Source organism: Erpetoichthys calabaricus, chromosome 9 (genome assembly GCF_900747795.2).
Source record: "Erpetoichthys calabaricus chromosome 9, fErpCal1.3, whole genome shotgun sequence".
NCBI classification, from domain to species: Eukaryota; Metazoa; Chordata; class Cladistia; order Polypteriformes; family Polypteridae; genus Erpetoichthys; species Erpetoichthys calabaricus.
The window spans coordinates 70,915,614-70,936,878 of NC_041402.2; the positions used below are offsets into that span (position 1 = coordinate 70,915,614).

Here is a 21,265-nt window from a genome sequence, read left to right on the forward strand (position 1 = left end):
ATAGCGAGGGATTACTGTACTTGTAGACTTCAAAATGTGAGTGAATCATTCAAAAATGTTTATATTGTACTCTTAGTTGGACGAATTTCAATTACAGATTATTGCTTGCATATCAGTCAGTCCTGTTATTGATAATACATATTTTGTGTTACTGCAGGTGGGCAGTTGCCATTTACTTGAACTTAGCCTTCTCATTTGTGTGCTCTTTTCTTTGAAATCTCAACTGAAGTAAAAAAAAACACATATAACTGCAAGCCTGAATTAATTTCAAAATCAAAAGGGTCTTGTTAAAATTATCATCACAGAAAATATCCTACGTTTGAGAGAGCTTCTAAAATATTACATATTAAACACCAAATGCTCCACAGTTTTATAAGTGTGTTTTGGGGCTTCTGTGGATATCAATCATAATCTTAGTAGAAAACAAACTTTCTAAAGACATTTGGTAGCATGATTTAAAAACAGTACATACCATGTTTCTCTGATTAAAAATTAATCTTCACATTCTTCAAAAACACTAATATCTAATTAAAAAATTATGGCTTTGTTCTCTGTGAATTTGCTGCAAATACGGCTACCCTGAAATTTATTAAAGTATTAATATTGAGTTAACTCCGTGAAAGACAGATTAAATAAATAACAGTAGATTGTTATGAATGTCAGTCAGTCATTGTCCAACCCGCTATATCCTAATACAGGTTCACGGGGGTCTGCTGGAGCCAATCCCAGGAAACACAGTGCGCAAGGCAGGAACAACCCCAGGTAGGGCGCCAGCCCACCACAGGGCACACACACACCAAGCACACACTAGGGCCAATTTAGGATCACCAAAGCAAACAACCTGCATGTCTTTGGACTGTGGGAGGAAACCGGAGCACCCAAAGGAAACCCACACAGACACAGGGAGAACATGCAAACTCCAAGCAGGGAGGACCTGGGAAGCGAACCCAAGTGACCTTACTGCAAGGCAGCAGTGCTACCACCATGCCACCCTGTTATGCTATGAAAAACATAAATCAACAGTTCAGTATAACATTAAGTATCAGCTTTATGATATTTCATATTTTTTAAACAATGAAACATCACAACACACCTGCTTATTATGACAAATTAAACTGTAACTATAAGATGTAATGCAAGTATGTAATTTAACACCAAGTTTAAACATATAATTGCTTTCTCTAAATGATTAACTGCATTCTCTGCTCTTCCAGCATGTCTAAAGTATGCGTTTTGCCCTTATTAGAATTGATCATTATTAAATTTGATTGTAGCTTTACTAAAATTGGGTAACAAGTAGTAGCCAATTCTTATTGCATATTACAAGTGAACTTCAAAAAGTTATTCAGAATCAAATAAATAATTAAATATATGCATTCAAAAAGAAGCAAAATGTAGAACAGAATAAATGTACATGAAACTGCAGAATTACTAGGCACATTCGGCAAAAAAATGACAGTGAACAGCCCGTTTATGTGACTTACAAGCAGGAACAAAAGTCAGGAGGTTGATCTAGTTGTTTGCATAAGTGGATTGGATTAAATTTTTGGCTGAGGCGATACATAACTGTACCTAAGGTGATACATACCTGTATCAAAAACTCTTGGCTTTGATTATTGGCTTGCTCTGAGTGGTTCATTGTCATTGCCTTACACTGGAATGGAGAAGACTGCAATGGAAGAATGGGTTTCTCCTCTTCTTCAGTCATCAGGAATTCCACTTCACTTGCTATGAAGAAAAAGCAATGAACTCTCCTTAATCAAGAAAGAAAAACTTATTGTGAAATCTGCTGTACATGAGTTTACCAAGTTGAAAATATAATAGCAAACAAAATGAAGAAAAGGTGACTAATGAAACGTTTGACAATTGACAATATATTAGCAGCCTCATATTTACAAAGGTTGGAAGCAGCAAATTAATGCTCACCTTCCTTCTGAGTTTTTCAGGTCAGGAAACAAACAGTTTTCAAGGTAAGGTAGCCATTTCAGATAAGGAGGAAAGAAGGTCGGAAGTAGTTATAGTCATTAATCATGGCATTAATAAGAAGGAAGAGAAGTATGGATATAGCCTCCACAATTGGACAGAATTACTACATATATCATACAGTGATCATAGTAAGTTTATCACTTTTGAATTGATACTGTATGGAGGGCATTCTCTTTGGACATCAAAGAAGATTTTATCCCACCCATACAACCAAACATCTCAATAAACATTACATAGCAACATAGGACTGCGGTGGGTTGGCACCCTGTCCAGGATTGTTTCCTGCTTTGTGCCCTGTGTTGGCTGGGATTGGCTCCAGCAGACCCCCGTGACCCTGTGTTCGGATTCAGCGGGTTGGAAAATGGATGGATGGATGGATAGCAACATAGGAATAATTTTTCATATCTCTGACACACAACAAGCACCTTAATATGTAAATACGGGTTGGAAAACTACAGTCAAGTACTATATTAAACCATCTGTTTATGTCTTAAGTTCAATTACATTTTAAATGATGCCTTATGTATATTAACTGTATGTTTAAAAGTGTATGTACAATGGTGTGCACTGATGCTGACTGAAACAACCCAAAATTTTCTGTTGTCAATAACAAAAAACAAACTATTTACAATTAAGTATATACCCTGAATTCTACAAAAGGTTTGTCAATATACTCCTCTAAAAACAGATGCCAGAGTCTCTAAACGTGCAAGTTTGAAACTTGCCTAGATTCAGGTTAGTATCAAAGGAATACATTTTCATATGTTTTGCAAGTTATATCTGTGAACTCCAATTTCTTTATTGCTGTCTCTAAAATTGTCCATAATAATAATAATAATTACATTATTTGCACAGTCCTTTTCAAGCCAAGCAGCACAAAGTAAATCATAGGGCATATAGAAAACACGAAATAGGTATAAAATAAAAAAAAAAATACGTAAATGAATGAATAATGAATAATATGTGGAACAAACAAACTCCAGCAAAGCAAATATGTAGAAATAAATTAATTGACAAAAGCAGGTAAAATGATTAAAAATAATAATATAAAGTCACAAACAAAAATAAACTAAACAGCGAATAAGTCATCCAGCAACCAGATAAAAATTAAGAAGCATATACATTAATGAATGCTATGAGATAAAAATATGTTTTTAAATGAGACTGATCTCATGCATGACAGTAAGCTGTTTCAAAGTCTAGGGGCCATCACAGAGAATGCTTTGTCACCTTTAATCTTTTATCTAGATTTTGGAACAGCAAGTAGGCCTTAGCCAGAAGACCTTAATGGTCTCATTTGTTTAATACGGTATAAACAAGGATGGGTGGTATGTGGCCTAGGATGGACTGCTGTCTCATCTAGAGCCCATTCCTTCCTAATGCCTGATGCTGCCATAATATGTTCCAGTTCCCTGTTACCTGGAAATGAACTAAGCAGGGTCAGAAAATGGAAGAATAATTCACATCAAATTTAACATGGTCAGAATACTGAAAAGTCACATTGTTTCTAAACCAATGCAAAATAGGTTTTATTTTGTGTGATTAAATAATTTTGACTTAAGCAACACTTTTATTATATGGTCCCCATCTACATCCCACTAGTTACATTTGATTAAAAAACTGCTTGACAGTTAAAGCTACATTATATGTAAAAAGAAAAAGGATGAACATCACCACATCCTTTCAAATTTATATAACAGTACAGTAAAAGAACTGATCATACTGTTCAGCACAGGTAATGACATATGAAAAAAGCGGTAGTTATTTTTTCTATTCTACATATTATGAATATTGATTGACTCTAATGTTTAAATGATAACATCAGCACAAACTCCAAATATATACAGTATAGATAAAAGAATGCATTCATGATATTTTATGAAACTGTGCAATAACCTGCAAAGAAACAAAGCTGTGTGCAAAAGTTTTTCTTTTTTATAAAGTAAACAGTTTACCCACTGCTTCACCTTATGTCAACCCACACTAAAACATATGTTGACTCCAGCCTGAATGAACCCCTATTCTTTCACCTGCTCTTGAGTTACAACCTGGACCTGAGTACTAGAGTAAATTTTGCAATATTCATTGATCTTCCCAAGTATGACAGGATTATAGAAAAGATTCTATGGTGGAACAGTTCTAAAAAGATGTAATACTTAAATAAATAAAAAAATAAATGTACTGTGAAATGTAACAGTGGAGAAATATGCTCATAGATTAAAATACCAAATGGTATGTGAACATTAATTATTAAATGTGGCACCTTTTTGCTTATTTATGTATTTATTTAATTATTTCATCATTTATTTATGTAGGCAACTGCACGCAGCATTAAAAACGCCTTGAAATGAAAACTCATTTTCACCCATCAAAGTTGAGAGGGTGGCTTTAGGTAGATCTTTGTCCATCAGGTATCACACTTACAGCAGACACTTTATTTTATAGACATCTGAGTGAATGATGAATTCAGTCATATCTGCTATGGATGAGCACAGTCACAACTTTAAGCTTGCCTTGAAACTCTTTTGGCTCATAGGCATCTCTTATGCACTGTACCTATATACTGTATATGATTCATGAATCAAAACAAACTACTCTCTAGAGCCCACCCTTCTCAACTTTGATATATGAAAATGATAGATTTCATTTCAAGGGTAATTCATGTTTTGTGAAGTGTTGTTAAAATAAAAAACAAGGAAATAACAAAAACAACAAAAACTTGTTGCATATTCAATTATTTGGCTCACATATCATCATGTCATTATCTATTGTTGCACTTCCCAATATATTTATTAATTTGTATATTTATTAAACCCAAAATATTCCTCCATAAACCTGTTCCATCCAACACTTCTGTCCATTTCCATAATACTAAGTAAAACTATCATGAGCAATGTATTAACATCTAGCTTGTTTATAGATTAAAAAAAATATTATATACATATACACACACTAATATATATATATATATATATATATATATATATATATATATATATATATATATATATATATATATATATAAAATAAATGCTTAGCACATAAAGATGCATTTAAATTAACAGACTTCACCTCTAAACAACAGATAACCCAATTATATTGCCAGTATGGAAAGCTGCCATTTTTTCAAGAGCTACAAATATGGAGCCTTAAAACTTCTTACTAAAGATCAAAAGTCAACCCTTATGAATGAAATTAAAATGAGTAAACAAAGAAAGCACACTGGAATCATGTTTCTCTAAAACAATACGACTCAACACCAAATCATTAAACCACTTCTGGTGCAAACATAGCAAAAACAGAAAAGACAACATAGCTGACATTTTGTTCAAGTATTAGTATCATTATCCCACTGTTTAAGTGCAAGCCTTTTCCAGAAGTTGTATTCACATAAACGTAAAAATAAACAAACATAAGAAGCAGCTAAATATTTGAAATTACCGAGCACAATACACATACACTATTTACATAATAGATAATGGTCTTGCTCACAAAGTAAATTTTATTATATTTTTTGACTTCCAGTATTAGACACCCACAAGAAAAAAGTTATTATATTTGACAAGCAGAGATTTAACAAGATTATAATTAACTAGTAAAGTGATGTCAGAGGCGACAACTAGTACCTAATATTATTTTTGTTATGTGATAAGGAACTTATTTCACTTTATAATACTGTACCTTCCTCTAGTAAAACAATCACTCTTTTCCTACTGTAAATTCTCTCATCTTTATATATATATTATATATATATATATATATATTTAATCAGACACCAAATAAAAAAATCCCAAAATATATTGAATATATTTAAAATGTTTTGAATAAAAATAATCTGAGTGACCTTCATACAAAGTATTTGTTCAGCTATCTTCCTAAGTAATGGAATGTACTGCAAAAAACTGTAAAGTAAATAGCCTGAGTCTCTTTTTATTTAACTGTGAAACTTGAACTTTTAATAGATTGTGTGAGCATTGCTTATTGGATTTGCAATATCACTGAAAAATATACATCCTTGCTGTCTTTTTTCATATTTATATAACAAATAAGTAACATGGCTTTAGAGAGGCAGAGATTTAAACAACATGACAGGACCAAATAACTAATCTCATTCTTTACAATTGTATTTACATTAATGAGTAACCAATTTTAACACACGGTACACAAGATAAATCTCTTCTTTTAAGTTTACTTTACAAGCAGTTATACTGTATATGCTACCACTCACTTAACAGGACAATATAGTAATGCCCCCACACCTCCCATCAAGCACTTCCATGTAAAAAATCTGATTTATTGTACTGCAATATAATTGACCTTTGCTATACATAAACAGTACAAGTAAAGTCTACTACACTGACAACTGACCCTCATAAAGAAACAGTTAATGAACAAATCAATGGAAAAGAATAAATAATGCTTACCTAAGTAGGCTGTTACCTCATATATTAAACTTTTATCTGAACATGAAATTACATAAGAAAGACTGAACTTTTCAATATTTTTTCTCAGAGAATTGAAAACATATTTACTGTGAAAGCTAGCAAAAAACAAAGAGAAGATACACGACAGAGAAACTGACAGTTTGGGCAGGTCCTTCAAAACCTCATGTAGCCTGTTTTTCAAAAGAATTCGCATAGTACCTATCCCTACCTGGAGCAATCCACTGAGTAATGCCAAGAATGTGGCCACTCTGGTTTGCACTTTAGTCACATGATACTCACTGTCCAACGACATATTCTTCCAGATCTCCTGCAGGCAGGGGGTGTGGCCGACGTCCCAGGTTTTTCGTGTGCTGAGCATGACCCCAGAATGGTATACTGAGAAGTGCCTCTGGGCTGGCTGTAAGCAGAAATGCAGGTTGCAAGTGAAATAAACTCTAACCACAAGTATCCTTAACAGGGTGGGTGGATACTGCTGGTAGATGTTTGCATTTGTATACAATAATCCCTCATGCATGTGAATGAAATACAGCACCATAACTGAATAAAAGCAAGTATCATATACTTTTTTGTAATCAAAGTTTTAATGAAAATGAATAAAAGGTAGTAACACAGAAGAATGAAATCTGCCCTAATTTTAACATAATAAAATTTACCACACCCTACCCCATTAGTACCCTAACCCTCCACCCAGTTCAAATCCAACAATGCCTATTCATTATTTGAAAGATCATATTTTAAAGGAAACAACCTCAATAGCCTGACATAAAGGAAAGTGGCACCACAGGCAGCCCTGCTGAAGAGATAGCATTAGACTAGATAGAAGGAGACTGATAATGAGTGAAGTAACATTATAGCCAGTTAGGTTAAGACACTGGATGGTAGTGGTGACCACAAAGCATCCAACTCTTAAATAACTGTATTATGTCACCCTATTTCTAAAACATTGTCCAGTTCCACTATTGAGCCTTGAAGCAGATGACTCCAATAGAATCAAATTTAAAAAAAGGACTTCTGCGGGAGTCAGCACACTTCCAATGACAAATTAGAACTACCTTTGCTGCAATTGTCCCTTAGGCAAATAACTTCTGCTGGATCAAAAAAGATGAGCATAGCTAGATCCAATAGGCTGAAAATTTGTAGGGATGTTAGAAGAAAGAAGAGCATGCCAAGAATATGTGTAAAGAGGTGCCTGGAACATTCAAGGGTGAGTAATGACAGTGAAGATCAGAGACCATAATATGGAGAAATATATACTGTAATTGATGGGAAAACTTAAATCAGGTCTTTTGATAATTAGGGCTTTGGGAAACCAACGAAATAACGTTTGAAAACATTTTTGATGTCTAGGCTTTGCGTTTTAATGTAGTGGGTCCTGCAATTCCATACTAATCTATACTGTCTTTTCCAGTTCTTCTGTAGTGACGATCTGAGCCACCACCACTTGATCAAGGTACCATGCTGCCCCCTGTGTTTATGGATTGAATGGCAGGTGCCCCAGATGTTCACATGACCATCATCACCAAATTCTTCCATGTGAAGCCTGGACTAGCATATCAGATTTAACTGGAAGCCATGAAGGAGGACTGTTAAGGGCAATTAGTTAATTCCAGACTGGGTGAAACATATAACCACAGTGATAAAACTCTAGATCTTGAAGGGATATTCCACTCATAAGCATATCACATTGATTTGTGACAAAGCTAATAGTTTTTCTTTTTTATTTAATAAGAAATTATAAACCTGAGATCTAAAAGTAAACCAGTATTTACTCGAAAGTGAAAGTGGCAGTACTGCACTAGTGAAGTTGATGCAATATTAATTTTAATAATTGTCAGTCTGGCTAAGAATTATAACTGCACTGACGACCAAGTTTTCCATTAAGCCTGTAAATAGTTGAGAGTTATCAAAAAGTATCTGAGTAATTTTAAATGTGTTCCAAAGTTGCTCAATTTTGAGAATTTACTGATTACCTTTTTGACGAAACGTCAGGGACAAAACATTTTAAGTTTTTTGTAACTCCTTTGTCTGTTTTAAAACATAAATTACTTCATACTGCAGAAGTTTAATTTGGCTTTGAAATATTATACACCTTCACTGTCACTCCTTTTTATTATTCTTTCCCAAGTTCACTAATGGGACAGCTATTTTTCTCCAAGACAGTTTTTCCAAAAAAAAAATCTACCTGTAACTAAGGGAAAACTATTCAGTCATCATCTAATTAAACTGACTTTCAAACTTTAGAAGGCATACAGGGAGCAGACACTACCAGTTGTAATGATTGGTCTATCCAGGACGTGCCTGTGATGTCTATGGGCTGTTTATTGTCATAATGTGTTTATTCTTTATACTCCTGCACAGTAATGAAATTAATATTTTAATAGCTACTGCTTGATTACAATTTATTAATGCAGGGTGTTGTAATTGTTCCAATTGATTTTTTAAAAAACTCGGTCTATAAAAATACCACCAGTAAGTCAGATTTTACACAAATAAGGTGCACTTCACTGCAGTAAGATGATTATGCATTCATCACGATAGACATATATTCAGGTATTTAATGAAGGTGGCTAATGGGATGAAAAAGAAAACGTCAAATTGTCTAAAAGGTGCATTTAATGAAAAAAGTGCTGATTTTCAATAGCATTTGTTATAACCCAAGAGGCATTCATAAATAACAATAGAGTAATATGTTTTTCTGAATCAAGTGGTAAAAGTGCCTCCAGATGAGATAGATCAACTGTAATAGTCTTATCAGTAATTTTGCATCCAAGTATATCAATGAAAGGGAAGGGCAATTATCACAGTAATCTGGGCCCTTGCCCTTTTTTAATTGAAGGTAATTAATCCAAATTTATAATAGGATTTAGTTTGGCAAAGGTAACAGTTGATTTTACCATCTACAGATATAAAGGTTCCAGCTGTGTGACTTATATGTGACTTCATCAGTGTTTTAAGTCCAATAATTTACTAGGTTTATCTATCAAGAAACAGTATTTGTATAGTTCTCTTTACTGAATGCAAGCTTGGAGCACTATAATAATCTCTGAGCTAAAATACAACAAACTTTACAAATGACTAATTATTTAATCCATGTAAAGATGCAGATTAGTTTTAACACGTAGTAAAACAAACCAGTTTTAAAGTGACTAATGTGATAGGATCCTAAAAGTATGTTCTTATTTATTTTTGCTGAGATATGGTCATGTAACAACAAAGGAGAGGAAAACAAAAACTCCAGACAGCAGCATTTCTGTAGAAAATAAACCTCTGAGAGATTCACGGACAGTTATAAATAAAGTCAAAAGGAAAATCAGACACAATCACAGCTCTGGAGACCTCTCTTGGGTACTCTTCAGCATAAATTTGTGCTGAGTATTCTAATAAGATGAATCAATCTTTCACTCTTAGATTTCCATGCTCCTAGTATCTCTGATTTCTTTCTTAAAAGCAGGAAACAGCTTGGAAGTAGAGAAGAAAAGAAACAGAGCAGAGGAGGGTTACTAACTAATAAGTCTCAGTTATTGTAATACATACATTTTCTGTACAAATGACTAACAAACAGAGATACAGCATGTACAGATAATCTGCAACCCTAATAAAGGTATGCTAGACCAAAGCAATAAGACTTCACCCTGGATTTAAAAGCAGAGACCAAAGTGGCACATCTTACTGTATATGAGCAGACAGATTGTTGAATGAGTTTGGGGCCACATGCCTAAAAACGTGACCTCCCACTGTTGTTGTATTATTGCTTTATTAATCCTAGGAATTCTTAGTAGGCTAGCATGTTGAGATCATAATGAATGCCCTAGGCCGTATGCAATGATAAATTCAAATTGGTAAGAAGGGCCTAGGCGATTTATGGCTTTATCTGTAAGAAGGATGAGGATTTAGAAAGCAGTCCGACAATTAACTGGAGGCCAGTGTAAAGACAAGAACAGCAGTTATGTGGTTGTATTTTCTAGCTCTAGTAATGATTCTTGGAACAGCATTTTGAATGAACTGAAAGCTGCATCTGTAACAGTCTGAACAGCCAGGGAAGAATGTGCTGAGAGTCCTACAGTACATCAAATACATGCCTGAAATGATTTTTCAAAATCCTTCATATTAACCCAATTGTCTTCAGCTGAAAAAATGTTTTAGATTGAGTAATAATATGTCTTTTAAAAGACACACTGGTATTAAAGATAATGCCTAAGATGTGTACCGGTTCAATAAAATTAATGTTTAGAAAAATTAAGTTAAAAAATGACAGAATGCTGTTGATGCCGACATCAAACCGTAGAATAAATAACATTTCTGTTTTTTTTTCTGTATTCAGTCAATAATCCACTATTTTAATTCACTGACACAATTAATTGAGGATACTATAGGAGAAATATCATTTGGTATTAAAGAAAGGTATACTGTAGCTGGGTATTGTATACATATAAGTTAAATTGAAAGGTATGTTTTCTAATGATACGTTTCCAGTGGAAGCATGTAAAGTGAAAACAGTAAAGATCCAATAACAATTTACTATCAATTTTAACACCTTCAGATATACAGGAGCTAAATACTAAGTAATCCTTTTTAATTATAATCACTTTGGCTGTGTTACCCTTCTTACTTTAATTAGACGTGGAGTTCTGGAATTTTTACATTTAAGGGATCAATCTTGAAAGATCCTCTTTTTTTTTTTACTTTATAGGGATTTCACCACGAACATGTTTTACTTACAATTTATAAACAGACTGGCTTTCCTAGTTTTATTTTTCTTAAACATTTATGTACTCGTACATACAGTATAATACTAATTTACTTGCCTGTCTAAATACTTTTTTTTTTGCACCCAAGTATTGTTTTACTATTTGCCACATGAAATAGAAATGACTTTGGCTCAGTGGTTAGTAGTGCAGCCTCCTGACCCATTCACTGTGGGGAGTTTACACATTCTTGTTCTTTTAACATGCATTTTCTCAGAGGACTCTTGTTATCAGCTCACAAAAATGTGAATGTTAGACTATCTGATTCTATTTTCATCTACGGGCTGGCTGTAATGAGATCAATTAGTTCAGAACATGGGATGATGAATAGACTATTTACAAATAATCAAGGGAGTAATAATCTACATAAAATAATTTCAATCCATCCCGATTAATGCAATTTAAGTTTGCCCTCGACATCTCATTTCTGATCCACTTTTCTTACTTCAACGCCTGGACAGCTGAGTGATATCTTACCAATCTGTCAAAAAGAAAAAATTTCTGATTCTGGAATCCTCACAATTGAAAAGACAATGTTTGTGACTTTTTCTGAACACTCATTTAGCACATCATCTCTTGTTCTTTAAAACACTCTCCTAGCCCTGTTTGTAAATCCCCATAAGCGTACTGTTTCAACTCTCACTTATTAATCCTTATACTACCATACTATCACTCAGGCTATTCACGTACTCCACTATACTATTTGGTGGTGATTTACTTTAAGCACACTCCATCCTTTATTTTGTTGAGAATCTTCTGAATATGTAATATGTAAATAGCCTTAAGCAATAAAGACTAATTGATATCATCTCTAGTACATGTTCTTAATCTGCACCTGGCTCTCTTCCCATTGGACTGTGCCCGATACAAATTCCATTAGAGACCAAAGCAGCGTCCCTCACATGTAGCTAAAATCACCTCCACTCTCAATCCAGAGATGCACTAGCTCCATTCCAAGGTGAACTCTTTATTCTGTTATGGAGAAACAATCCGGCAGCTCTAGACAGGAACATCATTCTTTCAGCCATTAACCATATGTAAGGATGAGTTTATAGGTTGAATGATAAAAGGAAGGATGATTTCTAATAATTACAGTAAGTTTCTGCTTCAGCACCACTCTGCAGTATGCATCATTAACACAGTCTAATCCAAAATGCTGTTATATAAGAATTGACCTGACGAAAGACTCATATTAAGTGCACTGAACGCAGAAAAACAAACACACAATAACCTTATCTGAGCAGCAAAGCTAACTATTTTTGCACCTTTTGTTCTTAAAGAACGTAAATAACACTGAGTGTTGCTTTAAATCCTTTACATGGTTATAGCTTGCGATGCAATACATTGTTAAGCAGACATAAAAAAGTACAGTATATCCGTGTACATGTATGCAAAAATAAAGCATAGACTTTGTGGCTGTTGTTGTCATATTTGTAATGCAAATCAAGAGGTGTACAAATACAATTTTTAATTTGTCAAGGATTTAAAAATAAATATTACTAGATTATGTACAAATATAAAACTTTATTTGTTCAAATTAAAAAAGATTTAGATCTTTTAGAAATTTTTATTTTACAGAGACAAGAAAGTGATTTTGGCTGTCTTGTGGCATTGCCGAGTTCTTATCAATTGCCATATCACTTAAAATAGCATGTTAATGTGTTAAAAAATGACTCTCTTTTAGTTACACAACAAGAGCACAATTAAATACAGATCTTTTCCTATTCTCTATTGCCTAATACAGTGTTTCCCAACTTCGATCCTGTGGCTGCAGGATTTTGCTCCAACCAGATTCTGTTTTTAAACTGGACTCCTGGGCTAATTAAGTGATGTGTTATTTCCCAAGTTCTGTGTTTTGGGAACAATATAGAAATTAGAACACTAAGTTTGGTAAAAAAAAATATACTGTGTATATATATATATATATATATATATATATATATATATATATTAAAATGTATCAAGGAGTTATATGGAAATAATGTTTTTTTTTTCTTTTTAACAATATTTTCATCTTGATTTTCATTCTATTTTTCTAAGTGTTCTAATTGTTTAATTAATCCATTATTTACTAATAAGTGGCTCTGATGCTAAAGTACTTGCTGCTGTGCTTTTCTGAATGTAGAATAAAAGAAAAATAATGGCAGCTAATTAAATGAGATCAGTGCTATCAAGGCGTTGTCACTGATTCGGAATCTGGTTGGAGCAAAAACCTGCAGCCGCAGTGTGCCCCCAGGACCGAGGTTGGGAAACACTGGTAATGGACCAGTTTTAGCTAAAGTTTCTGAAGCTTTTTATTGCTATTAATTTAAATAGTTGTTTTTATCCATATAAATGATGTATACTGTAGTTATGTGCCCTACAGTACATGGTAATGCACATCCCTGCTGCCCTTTTGCATCTGAAAACCTGTGTAGTGTAAGTACTTTAAGCTTCTCTTCCTTTAACAGTACTATATAAACATAAACTAAGTTGAACTCTCTTGCTTTCTCATGCATTGTTTGAATTCTTATGATGATGTTGTGTAAACAACTGTTACTAACCAGTTACAAAATGCATTTTACTACACCCTAAAGTAATTTAACAAAGCTCTATTTTGAGTGGGAACAGAAATTAGGTATGTTTGACATTGCACTAACAATAACTAATAATAAGCATTAAGAATAATTCAGCATTCATTTTAACCAATAGATTTTAACCTTTGAATTATGGGATACCCTTATGGTTGTAGACTAACCATTTTCACAATCAAGGCACAATACTTTCTTTAATTGAATTACATTTATAACTGAGAAGTTTGTTTTTGTTCTCAGCTCCTATTCAGAAACATCCCTGAAAATGAGCAGGAAACTCACAGTTGCCTAGGAAATGTACGTATATTAAAGCAATGTTCTTAAAAAAAGGAAGAATAGGTGGAATGTCCCATGAGTGTTTTTTTTTTTGTGGAAGGCTTATAAAAGAAAAGAGTGAGATTTTAAAATTGAAGAGTGAATATTCATTATTCTAATGTTCACTCTTGCCCTAAAGGAAGTGATCCTTTATTTAGGTAATAGAATAATGCTGAATCAAAATAATACCTCTATGTTGTGGAAAAACAAAAAAAATAGGGGATTTCTTCAATGACATTGTAATGCAGCAGTTAGCACAGCTGCCTCATAGCTTTCAGATCAAGAGTCAAGTTCTGGTATTGACACTACCTGCATAGAATCTGCATGGTCTCCTTGTATCTGCATGGGTTTTTCAAGGTTCTCCTAGTTTCCTTCCATAATATAACATATGCATTTTTGGAGTAACTGCAACAATACGAGTCTGTGTGTACAAGTAAGCCTTGTGATGGACTGGCATACCATCTAGCGATGATTTTCAGTTTAAAGTGGAACATGAATGGAAAAGCAACATTAATTATTAGCATAAGATACAAATTCTGAAAATATTTTTGGCATCATGCTTCACATGGGTCTCCAATCCCACAAATCCCTTGATTTTAAGTCATTTCCTTGCGGTGCTTGATGCTTCATGGGCTCCTCCAGCCCCTGGAACATCAATCAAGTGTCTAAGCTTCACAGGGGACACATTTATAAGATTATTGTGATTTATAAAGGTTAAATTTTATTTACCAATATAAATGCTTATTTTATTGAGTTCAACTTGTTCATCCACAGTACTGTATGTGATTCAATTGGTGGTTCAAAAATTAGAAATTTGACTTCATCTTCAAATGTGATATTTTGTTGGAGGTGCAAACATAAATCAAACATGTTCTAGGGGTGCAGGGCCACTGCAGTAGAGGTTCAATGATGTCTCTTGGGCCAACATGTTACAAGAAAAACACTTTTCAACTTCAACAGGGCTAAACAATCAAGCTGCTTTAAAATAATAAATAGCTTACAATCAGTTGAAATAAGTCTTAACACTTTGAACAGAGCTATTGTCACATATGCTCATCAAGTATACTGACAATGTAGATGATGAATACTTTAAAGATTATGGTTTTAAAGAAAATATTTCTTAATGCATACAGCATCATAAGCAACCTAAGACACTGAAGAGTTCTAATCCCAAGACCAAAAAAGGTCATATAAATCACTTGATTTAATTTGGTCAATTAAACAAACTGAAGTCTTCAATGCGGCTTGGAAACTTTGAACAGTAACATGGCACAGCTTAAAGGCGGCTACCACAAATAAATACTCCACTTCTGTTACACCTTTAAAAGAGTACAAATAACACTAACGCAAAAGTTTAAAAAGGCAGCGAAAACAGCCAGTTCTGCCACAGTAACTTAGTCCTTTCCTACTACATGGGTAACCACACAACAAGCCTAGCGTATGTTTAATTCAATCAATGTTTAAGAAGAAGTGTAGGCAAGAAATAAAAAGCTGCAGCCAGACATGCCTGGACAGTGGGCAAAACAGCACAAATAACTTACTATAAAGTCATAACAAGTGTGATGCTAAAATATGTGATGTACAAGACTCATGAATCCACTGTATCTCTCCCCCATCCCCCATTATTTTTAAACCAAAATTATGCCAAAGATTTGAGAAAAATAAACATCCGATTTACATTTCAGACCTGAACATAAAATGTAGGATCTAGAGTGCAGGTATAACATTCACTGTCCTTCACTTTCAGTCTCCTACACTTTGATTAAAATGATAAAAATCAAGGTGACCACCTGTGTACAACTTTGAAGTTACAACAGCAGATGTTAAAATGTAAAGGGAATTTCACCTTGGTGCCTCGCAGTAAGGTCACCTGGGATTGCTTCCCGAGTCCTCCCTGTGTGGTGTTTGCATGTTCTCCCCGTGTCTGCATAGGTTTCCTCCGGGTGCTCCGGTTTCTTCCCACAGTCCAAAGAAATGCAGGTTAGGTGCACTGGCGATCCTAAATTGTCCCTAGTGTGTGCTTGGTGTGTGGGTGTGTGTGCCCTGCGGTGGGGTGGCACCCTGCCTGGGAATTGTTCCTGCCTTGCGCCCTGTGTTATCTGGGATTAGCTCCAGCACACCCCCTGTAATCCTACATTAGTATATAGCAGGTTGGACAATGAATGACTGACTGACTGACTTCAGCTTGGGATTTTTGTTGTTGGCCCAAAGGTTTATTTATTTCTTATTGAAAAAACAAAGTTCCAATCTTGGATTCAAAAATCTTTTCAAAATGCATTTACAATGTTAAGCCATGATCAAAAACATTTTTGAACAAGCTTTTAAACATGATGTGAATCTCACAGTTATGTAATGTATCATGCTGTATTTATGTCAGGCCATTTAGCATTTGGAAAATGAGCACCACAGCAAGTCTATGGCCATTTTATGGGCACTGGACAATGAATGTTAGATAACTTATTCAAAGAAAGCAAACAAGCACTGAGAAATTCTATACACAATGGATAGAATACACAGAAGTGTTTCCCAAAATGCAGTATGTATTGTGCCACAGATTATTCGAAATAAGGAAAAGTGAAAAAGGTGTCTTAGTTATCATACAGAGTGCAATAGTGCACTACTACCACGATACTGTATACTTATTTTTCTTATTTTACATCTGTTGTGTAGACATGAGTCAAAACACATTTTCACACTTGTTAATTTTTGCAGCAGATGCCTATGTTTCTGAATTTCTAGCACATTATTTTGAAGTTTAAATATCCTGATGTAATCATAAAAATATATTTCAGCCAAAACTGAATTTGAAAACTATAAGATTTAAAGACCTGAAAATTATTCAATCAGCACTGAACATTATACTGTATATAGCTCAGCTCTCTGATGACTCACCTAGAAATCCTGGATTAACCCCTTCTTAAAATGCCGTGTTTCTAAGTACCCAGGCCTCTTATCTTAAATCCCAACATAAGATGACCATTTCAATCCAGAAAAAGTACCATTTTAAAATACATTTTACTACAAACAGGAGAAAATGTGAATTGGCTAAGCAGCTGAATTTATTCTCATTTAGACATGCACCATATGTTTATCGTTTTCAGCAAATAGTTTAAGAGCCATAAAAAAAGCATAAGGAAAATAACAGCAATACTTGCCTCTTGATTTCAAATACCATAGTCCACTTCATGGAAGCATTTTATACTAAACTTCTAAGTTAACTAACATTAATTCTCTGTCTATCTGTACAAAGTCTTACAACAGGCAATATAACATCTTTCTCCAGTTACTAAGTAAAGGTGAAATTGAAACCGAGTATAGTCTTCCATCACAAGTACATCACCCCATCCAGTCAACCATCACTGCACAAGATGAATATTTTATAACCATACAAAACCATGCTCCTTTGCTCACAACATTTGAAATATTTAACATGTTATTAGAATGCCCATTTTCAGACACGGTAATTGGAAAATACTCTAAATACCATGCAAACAGAAAAAAACAGATGAGGTAGAGATGTTTAATCCTCTATCTAATACTCTGTCCATCAATGCAGTTGCTTCTTTTGCATCAGAAAAAAGAAAAAAGTAATCCATGTTCATAATGTTGGTCAATCATAATAGTAAAAAATCAGAACCATAAAGAAATTATTCCATGCATTGTAATAATAATCAATCATGCAACAAATTAGAAGACTTTGGTAAACAAAGAATACACAGGGTCCAACTCACATTCAAAACATACTGTAGCTTTCAATCAAATGATAAAATGTGCACTTTTAATAATGCCTTACTGCTCAATTTTGCTATGTGGAACATCTATTTCACAATAGCTATGCATGTATTTTTCAAACCATTATGAGCAGATTATCATCATGATTCATATATATATAGCAACAAATGCAAGTCAGAAATACTCTCCTGGATGGGACTTCAACTCATTGCAAACTCACACTTTTGAGCACATTAGAATGAACTGTGTATATCTTCAAATTATGGGCTTCAGTTAAAATTTTAAATGGCAAAAATTCTACAGAGTTTCTGCAAAAAAATACTGACACTTTAATACAGTGTGCCAAGACTCATGCACTCTGACATTGTATCCACCCGATTAGACTTTACTAGCTCTTAATTGAATTTAGTTTTGTTAAGTTTAACATGTTTGTATGGAATGTTATTTGCTTTTAATAGATTCAATAAAATAAAGACTTTACTAGTTCACATTTCAAAATCAAAACAGGTGTTTGCTTAGTGACGCCTTCAATCTAAGATGCAAAAACTCTTCTACACATTTTCCCCTTTAACATATGCAGCTATAACTTTTGTTTCTGAAGGTGCACAAAAATGGGGGTAATCAAACTTTGCTGTGAAGGGCACTTGTGACTACAAGTTTTTGTGCTAAACAACTTAACAGTCTGAAGCTGCAATATGCCAATAAATAAATCCCTTGTTTAATTTATTTAGTGTCATTTACTTGTTATGGTTTCCTAACAAATAATACCACAATTTATTTGTGTTGTTCACCAATCTATTTTATTGTATAACCAGTTTAAGCCAGAAAACTCATTTCTCAAAGCTTAGTATAAAGCTTCAGGGTGTGATTGATAAATGATGTAGTTAAATCATTAATTAAACTATCATACTGTGTATCAATTAAAAGCATGTCAGGACACATTTAGTATGATTGAAAAACTTTGCCCTGTTAACTCAAAACAAAGAAACTTGTTTTGATATTTCAGAAAATGCCACAAATTACCCAGAAAACTTGTTTACAAAAAAATAAAAAAGAAGTACAAGTAGGCAAGAGCTCTTCACCATATTTGCTTCATGTCAGATTGATTGTAATATACACTGCAGCCACCGTGACACTTCAGGACTGAGTTTTCATCCTTCTGCTCTTAAGCTTTAATGATGTAAATATTTAAATGAATCCTAAAAACCCATGGTGCTTCTGAAATTGGTGCTTTAATTTTTTAAAACTTTTTTTGCACTTATGTTTCACGTGGATCTTTTTAACCGGTTTTATTGACATTTCTGTTCCTACTAAAATGCCATTTTACATTATTATGCAAATTCTAATAATATTTAATGCTTATGTAATGTTGTGAATTACTTTAAACTAACTGCTAAAAAGGCAAAAACATAAAGCATAGATAGACTGTCTTTATTATCCAAGAAGTCATTTATGTTGTTTTTAAAAAGTTATATTTATGTGTAATAAAAACATCCCAGGGAAAAATGTTACTAAAATTGCCACTTGACTCTTGTTTCAAGGAGAAACAAAAAAAAACATTTAGTAATATTTGTACTTAATTGTAAGTGCGCCATGAAGGACATCTGATAAATGGGAAGCTGTGGTAAAAATCATTTCACTCTCCTGCAAATTTAATGCATTATTATCCAAGCCTGTTAAACAAGAATGTCTTTAACACCTGTAAAACTCTGCTCTTTCAGCAAGTCAAAAATTCTTCTCGAAGGTAAATAAAATAAAGTGGCATCCACATGTGGGTCTCAGAACACCTAAAAAAAAGTTCAGCAAAGTAAGGTCTCAAATAATCTGGGATGTATGTTGCCATTTGATATAAATGCAAAGTTTTCTTTAAAATCAGTAACAGTATCATATTGCCCTGAACACAGCTTTGATTTTTTTTCTTACTTTATAAAGAATTACAATAAATACAATTAATAAAAAAGTGTGTGACTATTAATTTATTATTGTTATTATTAGAATGAGACCTTATTAAAGCCATGACGAAACGGCAAATATATACAAAAAAATCAGTACAAGAAAAAACATTGAGAAGGTAATTACTTCGCACTACCGTTTACCATTATATTTATAGTATGGTATATAATGATATAATATATATCATAATGAATTCTGCTGGTTGATTGGCACACAATTGCTTTCTCACCTTGACATGTCCAGGCATCAGATTATATATCTCACAGTTTTGGTCTTCATCTTCAATTTCATTATTCCCATTCTTCATGCAATTAAAGTCAAAGCTGTTTGTCCAGTTGTTCATACTGTTAATTGTTTTGTGTGAAGGACTCTCATCTAGTGCCAAAAGTTCTGGCTTTTTGTTCTGTCCTTTTAACAGTCCTTTCAATGACAGAGCTACCATTGTACACAAAACATACATCATGCGCCAAAAACAGATTATTAACATAAAAATATAAAGAAATGGAGACTGAATTTCTTTTTTAATATACTTTGTCCAGTTAGATAGAAAATATGAAATTTACATTTTCTATTACTGTATTTTAATAGCCTGTTAATTCACTTAAATCTTCAAAACATGTTTTCTCCAATGTTACCAATGCATAAACAAATGTCTCTGGATAATCTCAATGGTCAAAGAGCCTTACTTTCACCAGGGAATGAACAAAAATATGAAAAAATAAAAATACTTTCTTCCTAGGTTGCACAACTGAATTTTAAATTAATGAACCTTTTGCTTCCATTACTAATACATGCGATTTCTTGAAAACATAAGTCTGGACCTGTAAGACTTCTTCAAGAAAAAAATAGTTAAAACAAGTAATGATGCAGGTTTCTGTTTAAAACAAAAGTTGCTCCTTTATATCTTCTGCTCATTATTATCCTATTTCCCCCACATGATTTTCTCGTTTAACCTTGCAAGAAATAATCCAGAGTCAGTGTTTCATGGATCTCCAAGCTGCCAAACAACAAATATCTTACTGTGAATTAAAGGTATGTTGCCAGCATTTAAATCCATAATACACTTTCAAGCTCCCAGTTGCAGAACTTGAGTGGGTTCCGCCCTAATCTCTTATCACTTTCAATTATAGCTTGCCATGATTAAGCCCTTCTTTACAACAATTAAGCAACTTGCCACATCCAATAACCAATGAAACAGTCAGTTGATAAGATTAGCATAATAAACACTTCTCTCCTTAGTACGGAGAATATGCAGCATTGTTTATTTGGTATCTGCACAACCAAGAGTTGTTTAGTGAACCTGCCTGCACGCACATTCTAAAAAAAGAAAAAAAAAAGAAAAATGTGTACTGGAGGCTATTTTAAGCAGAAAAAGAACAAGACTGTAGCGTGAATTATGAAAATGTATGCATTACAAATCATAAAAACTGAAAAAAACATTCTACCCAAATATTATTGGTTCTTTCATACTTCATATGTTTTGTCAAAAAAAATATTCAAACAGAAATGCCACAAG

The 21,265-nt window shown here is 33.5% G+C and overlaps 1 protein-coding gene across 7 annotated transcripts in view; it reads right to left on the bottom strand.

Annotated features, from left to right (window-relative positions):
• kifc3 (kinesin family member C3) overlaps positions 1-21,265 on the bottom strand; it is a 124,159-nt gene that overhangs the window by 74,933 nt on the left and 27,961 nt on the right. For 2 of the 7 annotated variants that reach the window (XM_051931499.1, XM_051931500.1), the window contains exons 1-3: positions 19,979-20,228; positions 6,711-6,828; positions 1,589-1,728 (exon numbers count right to left, since the gene is read on the bottom strand). In XM_051931499.1, the coding sequence (XP_051787459.1) occupies positions 1,589-1,728; positions 6,711-6,828; positions 19,979-20,212 (492 nt within the window). In that variant the 5' untranslated portion in view covers positions 20,213-20,228. Of the gene's footprint in view, positions 1-1,588; positions 1,755-6,410; positions 6,640-6,710; positions 6,829-19,978; positions 20,581-21,265 lie in introns of those variants that run through there. The other 5 variants (XR_007935741.1, XM_051931501.1, XM_051931503.1 and 2 more) reach the window with 5 other exon arrangements.